The sequence below is a fragment of the Chrysochloris asiatica genome, unplaced genomic scaffold (assembly GCF_000296735.1).
Source record: "Chrysochloris asiatica unplaced genomic scaffold, ChrAsi1.0 scaffold00118, whole genome shotgun sequence".
NCBI lineage: Eukaryota > Metazoa > Chordata > Mammalia > Afrosoricida > Chrysochloridae > Chrysochloris > Chrysochloris asiatica.
In genome coordinates this window covers 2,838,763-2,849,605 of record NW_006408636.1, presented here as the reverse complement: position 1 = coordinate 2,849,605, position 10,843 = coordinate 2,838,763, and the positions used below count along the sequence as shown (strand labels likewise).

Here is a 10,843-nt window from a genome sequence, read left to right as displayed (position 1 = left end):
CCCCCCCCCCCAACCCAACACACACAGTGGCCGCATTCCAGATCTGAGCATAGATGGAACTCTGGGGAGGGGATGGTGCTGGTGGCACCAAGATCAGTCCCTAAACAGTCTCAGAATCTGCTTCATTACAGGATGGAATTCATACCGTCCTTCTGAGTTTCCAGCCTCCCCCACTGCCACCTCCCAAGATTGAGGATAGAGAGGAACAGAGGGGATGCAACTTCTCAAAACCTGAAAACCAGTGCAGAACACAAAATGTTCAGAACACAAAAAGGGGGGAGTACAGACAGCTCTTGTTTCCATCAGATACCACCACCACCCACTCTGCAGGAGAGCTCCTTTCCAGCTGTGGAGTGTGCTACCTCTAGTTAGAGACCTGAGAGAGCAATTAGGTCACTCCCATGTGTCCCTATGATGAGCTACCCCAGGCAGATTTCTGCTCTCCTTGTTTATGAAAGAGCATTACCAGCCTCCACCCTTACCAGGGGGGAACAGGGCACTTCACAACCTTTCTTCCTGGGCTAAGCAACCCAGGACCCCCAGACCATGTTGAGCCCCTGCTGTTAAGAGAGTGCAGCACAAAGCCTTTGGGAAGACATTTTTGCCAGTCCCTTTCCTTGCACAAAGTTGGAGCCCTTTACCCTGACCCTGGTTAAGCTATCCCACTGACCAGTAAGTACTGGGACCCTACTTAACCCAAGAAAAAGAGAACTAAAGAAGTTACCTCCCACTCCTGGGACCCAAGAGACCAAGGCAGACAGAAACCCAGGAAGTTAGCCAGGAGCACAGCAGAGTGGACAGGAAGAGATTTCAGGTACAGACAGGGCAGGCCAAGGCCCCCAGTTTCCCGCTAAGAGGGGGTGTCACAGGGAGGAAGAGTGATTTTTGACCCTGGGCTCCAACCTGAGTTCTGGATGACAAAAGAGGAAAAAGTCCAGAGGTCACCACAACAGTCCCAGCGACTCTCCACTAAAAGCCAAGAAACCCATGAGCCACCGCCCTAAAAGATGTGTGTTGTTGGATGTGTGGGGTGTAAGGGGGAGGAGGAGAATGAAAATAAAATGATTTCGATATAGCTGTCCCCTAAGGAGTTGGGGGAAACTAAGCACAGCGCCCCTATCTAGGGGGCGGAAGGGGGAGAAGGGGGAGGGGCGCAAAGGATCTGCCTGGGCAGGAATAGCTCCCTCTCCACCCACCTCCCTCTTAGGCTTGGCCACCACTCTTTCAGGCAGGCCCTGGAAGCTCTACCGGACCCCTGAGGAGCGCTGGATCGAACACCCCAACCCTACCCCACCCCACCCCACTCCAGCAACAAACCCTCTCCCACTCCGCCCCTCTCCGCCCGCCGCCTTTGTGATCCTGGGAACAGCGCCCGCCTTTCCACTGCCCCGGCTGGGAGAAAAGGGGAGGGGGCGCAAGAAAAGGCAGCAAAAGCGAAAAGCCAGGGAGGCAAACAGGGAAGAAAGAAAAATGAAAATGGGAGAAGCCAGAGTGGGGATATAGGTGCAGCCCACCCGCCCCAGCGCGGGATCCCAGCTGCATTGGATCCACAACTATGCAATGGAACCTGTGTTCTGGCCTCTTCCCCGACCCAGGTCAAGCTGGACCTGGGAGCGGTTCTTGGCAAAGACCATTCCCAGGGGCCCCCGGAGAGGGCTGAGTTCTCGCCCCCACCCAATTCTTGGGTGTGCTCTCAAGCGCCCAGACTCCCATGCTCCGCCTGGCGCAAGCATTTCGACTTGATCCCGGACAGGCAGCAAAGGGGTCACAACCCCGCCAAATGCTCCCACCCCACACCGCCTCACCTTGCCCCGCCCGCCCGCAGAAAAACATACTGAAAAACAAAACAATAAGAACAAACAAACAAAAACCCAAGAAACAAAATGGGGCGCCACTCCTTCTCTAAACACCCCCACACGCACTCCGCAGCGTGCGGCCTCACCTCGAAGGCGTGCCTTCCACCCCCTGGGACTGGAGCGTACAAGTTACTCACTTAGGGTTGAGAGAGCTCCAGGACACGGGCTCCAGGTTCTTGGCCAGTGGCGTGGCAAGCCGACACACAGCCAACACGACCATGGCCACAAGCCATTTGCCAAGCGAACGCTGCCCAGGCCTGGCCATCTTCTGGGGGGCAGGCTGCACTTTGGGATGTCCTGGTGCCTACTCAGCAAAGCTCCACTAGCCTTCCTGTGTCGCGCCGCGTTCTGTCCGAGTCTCTCAGGGGCCCATCGTCTTCATCTACCGGCCTTGCAGTGCTCCCCTCCTTCCAGCTTTGGCGTCGCTCTTCTCCACCCGGCTGGCCAGGAGGACTCACTAGGCAGCCGCCCCCAACCTGGGCATAGGCTGCGGCCTCCGAGAGCTCGCTTCCCAGGCCTTTCCGAAGCACTAGGCGCGTCGGGGGCTCTGCGCCCCCGGGCGATCCCGCCCGATTCCACTCGGCTGCAGGAGACTGTTACGGGACTGTGCGCCTTCTCCCCTACGTGGTATCCCAGCTGAGGACTTGGTGACCGCCCCAACGTCTCCACAGTCCCGGGACCGGCGCTCCTGAGCAGAAGTGGAGATCTCTCCGAAACACGAACTTGATCCCTGGGCTCCCGACTGGGTCGCCCAGGCACGGCCTCCCTTCCTCCGGGCCACAATGGGACTCAGGGCTGAGCGCCCCCACCCCGCGCCCCAACAGCTTCTACTTCAGCTCTGGACCCGCTCCTTGTTCTTGGAAGAGCGAATAGGAAGCTGTCGCTGCCGGACAAGCCAGTCCCATCAGTTTGCGCTTCTAAAGCCTTGGCCGGATAGCCGGGCAGCCACGTCGCCAAGTCCTAGCTCCGCGGCGATTGTTCCCGAGGGTCTGTGGCCAGTGCAAACCTCACCCACCTCCCACTGCTGTCGAGAGCACACAGACACCCTCCGTTGCAGCGGAGCTGTCTACTCCTCTACTCAGGCGAACTCAAGGCCAACCCTGTTCCTATTATCCAATAGAAAGCTTTGTGGCGGGGTCCTTGTTTCATACCACGCCCCCAGAAGAGGAAGGGGGCGGGGTTTAGGGGAGCTCTTAAAGACGCTGCGCAATAGAAGGCAGCAATCATAGTGTGTGACTCCTGGGGTTATGATTGGGTCCTTCCTAGTCTAGTCTTCAGAGCGCTTAGCCCAGAGGAAGTTGGAGCTCTTCTAGAGCGACTGGCCTGCTAGCCTCACCACACCCTGGCCAACTGACCTGCCCAGAGGAAGTTGGAGCTCTTCTAGAGCGACTGGCCTGCTAGCCTCACCACACCCTGGCCAACTGACCTGCACCAGGCAGGTCCTATCCCAAGCACACAAGGAAAGTATTTCCATTATCTTTTTACACATACAGGAGCCCTGAAATCCTGGCATGTGCCTACCACCATGGCAAGGATAACCTCCCGGCTCCCCGTCCTGTCTCTCACAACGTACTGTCTGATGGCACTTGGACCCGGAATTCTGGACATAAAAGCAACTATGGTGGGTGCTGGAGACCCAGAAGGGTAAAGTACGGTATCCGGAAGGAAAGGCAAGTTCTTTGCCTTTTGAGATGAGGTCTTCAGGATCTCAGCCTTAGGTATAGCCCTATGGGATGCCTAGAACCCAGATTTAAAGTGACCCATCTGAAGGTGTGGGTAAGGTCCTGGGATAAGTAAACGGGAATGAGACAACAGCTTAATAAAGAAAGACCACGAGGGTAAAACACCTTTTGAAAATGCAAAAAGCCTTGCCCCGAGACGCTGGACTCCTGCCTCGCCATCTGGGTCTTTGTCTTCAAGCGCTAGCCCATTCTCCCCGCCCCTCCTCGATTACTTGCTTATATCTTGGCTCCATCCCATAGCTCAGACCCTCCCTGTCCTACCCGCTCTCTCTATTAAGAGCCCAGCAGACATACTGGTGTGCTTATATCTCCCTCTACTGGTACTTCGTAGCTCTGCCGGCGCCTGGGCAGAGCTGAAAGTATCTACGTGAACAGGAACATAGCATATACAACCTTGGCATACCCGCTTGAATACAAGACCTGGAACAAGTTTGTCCAGGACAAAAGCAGAGGCCCGGCATGAGGAAAAACAGAAAGAACTAGATGGAAAACGTGGAATTGGCTGACAAGAATACAGTCTCCTTGTAGCTACTTTATGGATCACATTCCCAAGGTTTTCTACCATTTAAACTCAGTTTAATGTCCTGGTGTGGTGCTGTAGGATACACACTGCACTACTAGCCGTGAGGTCGTGGTTCAAACCCGCCAGTCGCTCCTCGGAATCCCTATACAGGGTCTCTATGAGTCGGAACCAATTTGACAGCACTTAACAACAATCTCACTTATGTGGGAAGCTGAGCTACTGGGCTTCTCTTTGCATCCTCTGATGACATCTGTGGCTGGAGAGTGGACTTTGGGGGGAGAGGATAAAAAGTGAGAAGCTGGGTCCTCGTACCTTCAGTGACAGGACCTGAAGGCGGGGATGAATCCAGGCAGATAGGGAAGAGGGGTGCTGTCTGGGTCTCTCAGCTCCCAGATGAACCCTACATTGAGATGTAAACAAGGAGTAATGAGAACAAGGTGCAAGGACACACCAAGAGTTTAACTGGGAGACTAGGATCCCTAAAGTGCAGGCCAGGGCATGAAAAGTTGAAATTTTAAAGGAGCCTGCCATTTACTGAGTGCTTACTATATGCCAAGAATCATGTTAGATTTTTTTTTTCCTTTTCTTTTCTTTCATTGCTCTTTGAGATGAATTCCAAAATCTCCATATAACATAATAGGGACTCATCTAAGGCCACCAAGCCTGTATGTAGAAGTCATAATCATTCCCTTATACCGTACTGGCTTATCACATATCTAGCCCCTCCTTGCTGCTTCATTCCTGGTTAAAAGCTGATTCATGCCCAACTAGCAATAACCTTCAGGATAGTCAGGACTCTACTCTTCACTGAAAGTCTTCTAAATGGTTACTAGGCTTGGTAAAGTCTATCTTTATTCCTAGTAAAATTCTAAAGTCCAGCTCAGCTAAAACTACCCCTTCAGCCCCAGAGCTATTCTTGGAGTCTTCATCCTCAAGGGAAACATGCCCAGTTTCTCTGAGAAAAAAAGCACAAGACCAGGTAGTAGATGGTATTATAAGGCTATACTGCCAGGTTTGTGGAACTTGAGAACACAGAAGCAATTTCTGGTATGTCAATCTAATCCTGGGTGGGGAGGGCAGAATAAAAAAGGATGAGAAGATGCCTTCTGTCCAGGCCTGTTCCACATTCTGGTCATCTCTGGTCACCCCTTCTTCCCTAACCTGCCCACCCCAGCTACAATACCTATGACTACAGGCTCTGTGACTACAGGCCTCTTGCCTCACTCTGGTCAGGGCCTCAGATGAAGTAATCCACACCCCTGAGATAGGAAAAATTTACTCCCCATGAGAGCCTAACAAGTCAGGATCTATAAGGGATGTAGGCCTTCCTTTACCCAAAACCTCCCTTCTCCACTGGAAGTCAGGCCACTCCACTCCCCCACCCAAACCTCCCAGATCACTGTGTCACCATTTAAACACACACACACACATACACACATACATATTCAAGTCTACCAGCATTTCCTGAGCTCCGATTCTGTGCTGGCCTCTGAATGGTGCCAGCCCTGGTGACTCAGAAAGGAGGCTCATCCAGTTATGTCTTAAGGACCTCCCCGTCTTGTGGGTACAGACAGACATGTAGAAAGCTCATAAAAATCCAAAGTCAACCAAAATCAGTGTTTGGAAGCCTCCAAGTCCAGGGATGCATTGGAATTTCAGGCACCATGCAGCCCCCAGTGAGCTACAGACCAGCTCCTTCTGAGTTCAGGTTCCTAAACCCATGCGAGATAGGGAGCTATACACTTCAGAGCCACATATTTTACTACTTAGCTGTATCACCTTGGGCAAGTCACTTAACCCCTAGGTGTCTCAGTTTACGGTAACCTAGAGATCATCAATCTTTCACAGAGCTGTAGTGAGGGGTAAGTGAAAAAATGCACATAAAGGGATTAGCATCATGTCTGGCTCATCACAAGTGCTTACTAAGTGGAAACTGTGATTTTTCCATAGAGCCTCCCACAGAGACACCCTCATCCTCAGTCACATGTATTCTCACCTGTTCACACATGCTTTGCATGCCACATGCACACTTTTAAATCTCCTTTTAAGACACTCTCCTTTTAAGATACTCTCACACTTGTATTCTCCTTCGCACATATTCACAGATTAATGTTTTCTTCTATTTGACATTGGGTCGCACACCTGGTTCCTGCCTCCATGAAACCCCCACATTTCCCATGTCCACTGTCATACACACATGTGCACAATGCACACACATGCTTTCTCTATTTGTGAGGACCTGGTCCTTGACCGCTCTCTGACTGCCTTGTACTCTGAGTCATAGAGAAGGTGAAGTAATTCACCCAAGGCCACACAGCTAGAAAGTGGAATTAAAAATTCAATCCTTGAGCTTCTAATCATGATTTTATGCTGATATCCCAGGGCTCTGGAAAGGAGCGTGTGCCAAGATGTAGACCTTGGTGAGCCATCAGACATAGCTAGAGCAAATAATTGCAAAAGCAAAATGACAGAAATCCTAACCTGAGGCCAACTGGGACAGCCCTGCCCTATTCCTCCTGTCTGTCCCCTAGACAATCCATAGCCTCTACCATCACGCTCTTCACAGATATACACACATCCATTCCCTAGCTATCATTTCTTGAACACCTGCTATATACCAGGCACTAAAGATAGACAGGTGTTTTTACGTCTGGTTCTATATTATCTTGGTTTAAGTCACACAATATCCTGGAAGTTGATATTTATACACCTGTTTTAGAGATGAGAAAACTGAGGTTCCAAGCTCAAACTGGCTGCATCCCCTGACCCTGCCTACCTCAACCTGCAAATCCACTCTTGCCCAGCTGATTTATTTCCACCATTCCTCTGTTCTGCTTTTCCCCTGCCCCCACTGCCTCCTAGCTGAGACCAGCTGGGGTCTGTGTTGGTCCCAGTACTCTCTTGTCCCCAAGAATATTTTATTTTTTCTAAGCCAGTCTATCTGTGTATCAGTCTTAGGGCAAATCCTGGGTGGGACTTGAGCTCTCACACACTTTTCTCTCCCCCTATCCTGGCTGAACCACATGTCAGGCTTGGTCAGATCAAGTCCCAGGTGGGTAAGGCCTAGAAGTCTTATTGCACTGTAGCCATGCCAATTCACAGTTGGTTGGGAAGAAGGGATGGTTCCAAAGCCAAGGTTCAAACATATTCTCTACTCCCAGCCCCTTCCCAGTCTGTGCTCCAACTGCATGTCTGGCTTTTGGGTGTATTCATTGAGATCACTTTGATCCAGCAGGTGCCAGACTGACCTTGGTTCAGCCTGTTGGTAGATGACACCAGAGATAAGATGAGTCTCCTCTCCTTTAGGTGGACCTGGTTCTCTGCATTCCCCTTTACTCCTACTCTGGACCCTTGGAAATCTTTGCCAAGCCCTTAGGCCTCATAGAGTAAAAGAGACTGGCCTCTACCCCACCAAATAGCCTGGAATAGGGCATTTGAGATCCAGATCATGGTTTTGTGTGGCACAGAAGGTGACTTGAGCCTTTGCACTGAAACTAGGACCCCAGGTTCCTCAGAAACCTTATCTTTGGACATCCCTGCCCTCCTCTGCTTCAATGTTTTGAGCTTAGCTCACTCTAGTAGCCTCTCCTGTCCTCTGTTCCCCAGCTCAGTTGGATAGAGCCTAGTGAGGGGAAGCCTGCAGTAGTCTGGTTCAGTCCACCTGTTGCTCCCTTTGCTTTGGTTACCTGGGGAATGTGCAAGGAAATACTGGCCCATCCATCACTGTCAGGGGCTCAGGAATTTGGAAGGGAGCAGCAGCTGTTCCCACTTGTCACTGGCCTCAGCCTAGTTCCCCATTTCAGAGGCTAGCAGGGCTGGTGGAAGGCAATGCTGGCTGAAGAAATGGCATCTTTGCCCAGCCATGCTCCTGGATCCTTCGTGAACACACTAAACTCATTAGGTCCCAAAGACACACACAAGAAATAAAATCCTCATGCAGAAACACCCCAAGCCAAGCAAGTATTTGGATGACACAAGGGAAAGAGAGAATGGGAAGCAGCTTCCACATCTCTCCTGACATGCCAGCTGACTCCCCACTAGCTTGTGAGATATATCCCTACCTCCAACACCACCATGAAGGATAAAAGGTCAGGTCTGGGACTTTGTAGACTGATACCTCCAGTACCACTGATGGATAGACAACAAACCTCTGGGGGGGGGGGGGATCCTGGGAACAGATAAGGTGCTGGTCAGATAACCACTGACAAATATGAGGAACTCAGGCCAAGCTGCCCCTATTTCAAGTGAGCCATACTCCCTGACATTGAAAACTTCTGTCTCCACTCATAGCTTAGTTTAGAAACCTTACTTCCCACCTTTCATCAGGAAAGCCCCACTGGCTAGGATCCGTTTACCTCTCAATGAGGGCCCAGCTCATTCTAAGACTCTAAGTTTCCCCACCAAGCTCATTCCCTGCCCCTGCTATACCTCCACCTCCTCAGGGCTGACCCAGGAAAGCTTGGGGTAAGACTGAGGTCTTGACAGACTCCACTTGACAAACCACCCAACATTTTCTTCACCAGGAAGCTAGCACCCTCTGAGGAATATCAGTCTCCTTGGTGGGGCTTGTTTTCCTTTTGCAGCCTCACTTCAGGGCACAAAACAAAGCCTATAGCAGCCTCTGTCCAAGTCTCATCCCCCTAACAATGAGGGGTGGGCAGAGATGTGGAGAGGGAAGGAAATGTCCTCCATTGAAATGGTATAGTAGGCAAAGGCAAGATAAAAGGGTCATTTGAACTGCTCCTTGCTTTAGGGAATTAACAACAACAACAGCAACAACAACAAAATACAAACTCACTGCCATTAGGTCATTTCTAATTACAGCAACCCCGTATAGGGTTTCTGTGACTGTAAATCTTTATGACCTGGTTGGCTTAAACTGCCGACCTTGAAATTAGCAGCCCAGCGCTTTACCCTAGAGTGTCATAGCGACCCTGTATAGGGCTTCCAAGAAGCAGCTGGTGAGTTTGAACTGCTGAACTTGTGGTTCAAACCGATCTTGCAGCCCAGTGCTTTATCCTATAGTGCCACATGAGGGCTCTTTATTTTAGGGGATTCTTGTTGTGTGCCTTCAAGTCATTTCCAACTCACAAAGGCCCTGTATATGGTTTATGAGAGCAGCTAGTGTTAGTGTGGTTAGCAGTTCAGTACTTATCCTCCAGCGGAGATTGTTGTTAAGTGCCTTTGAGTTGGTTCCTACTCATAGTGACCCTATGTAGGGTTTTCTAGTAGTGGCTGGTGAGTTTGAACCGCCAATCTTGTGTTTCTTGTTGTTGTTGTTGTTATGTGCTGTCGAGTCGGTTCCGACCCATAGCGACCCTGTACAGGGTTTCCGAGGGTGTAAATCTTTACGGGAGTAGAAAGCCTCATCTTTCTCCCGCGGAGCAACTGGTAGTTTCGAACCGCTGACCTTAAGGTTCGCAGCCCGATTCATAACCACTACGCTACCAGAGCTCCTTAGGTCTCTAAAAACAAGATAAGGAGAGAATGAGACCTCAGAGCTGAGAAGTGAGGAATTAGGAAGGTTGTTGAATCAAAGGAATGTAGTTCCCAAGGAAATCTGTTTCTGTCAGTAGCCTCCCTATTCCTCAAACTCTGTCGACTCCCAGTGGCCATTCCAGTACTTGCAGTCTAAAAGCAGAACAAGCACTGAGCATGGATATTGACTGAACTTAGATATTGACTTGGGCTGAACTGAGCCTAAAACACCCTCTAATCCCTTCCCAATCTATCACCCAATACTGGAAATTTTATCTGTTCATCCCTGACCCAAGCCATGATAGTTTCAATAACATCATATGCATATGAAAGATGAACAGTGAATAAAGAAGACTGGAGAATAATTGATGCATTTGAATTATGATGTTGTTAGGTACCATTGAGTCAGTACAGACTCATAGCGACCCTGTGCACAACAGAACAAAACACTGCTCAGTCCTGCACCAACTTCACAATTGTTGCTACATTTGAACCCATTGCTACTGCCACTATGCCAATCCATCTCATTGGGGGTCTTCCTCTTTTTTTCTTACCCTCCAATTGTGATGATGATGAACAATATTTAAAGTACCAGGAACTACCAGAAGCACAAAAAAATCTGTCTTGGAAGAAATATTGGTGAAATTTCATCTCATGTACTTTGGACATGTTATCAGGAAGGACCAGTCCCTGGAAAAGCACATCATGCTTCATAAAATAGAAGGTTAATGAAGAAGAGGAAGACCCCCAACAAGATAAATTGGCACAATGACTGCAGCAATGGGCTCAAGCAAAACAACAATTGTGAAGATGACACAAGACTGGGCAGTGTTTCTTTCTGTTGTCACTATGAGTCGCAGCTGACTCAAAGGCCTCTAACAACAATGCACGCCTTATACCCACCTCTTCTGGACAGCCTTACTGGATGGATCTAGCCCTTATAGTCTGTTCCCTCCTTTGAGCAGTAGTATACTGATTGTACTGCCTGTAATAATCACTTGGATCTTCATTATTTGTGCAGATCTTAGTTTTCCTTGGCTAACTTGGGGCAGAGGCCAGCCAGACTGCTTCTACTTTACCCTTTGCATCAAGTCCAAGACAGGGCTGGATAAGCTGGAGGTGTTCAAAATACTAATTGATGGTGATAAAGAAAATAAAAATCCTCACCCACCACTGGACCAATAAACAACATTCTTATCAATGGAGAAAAGATTGAAGTTGTCAAGGACTTCATTCTTCTTGGA

The 10,843-nt window shown here is 49.8% G+C and overlaps 1 protein-coding gene across 1 annotated transcript in view; it reads right to left on the bottom strand.

The window, feature by feature from the left end:
* EFNB1 (ephrin-B1) overlaps window positions 1-2,647 on the bottom strand; it is an 11,236-nt gene extending 8,589 nt beyond the window's left edge. The window contains exon 1 of the mRNA XM_006868506.1: window positions 1,994-2,647. Coding sequence (XP_006868568.1) covers window positions 1,994-2,121 — 128 coding nt within the window. The 5' untranslated portion in view covers window positions 2,122-2,647. The remainder of the gene's footprint in view (window positions 1-1,993) is intronic.
* Window positions 2,648-10,843: the final 8,196 nt, after the last annotated feature.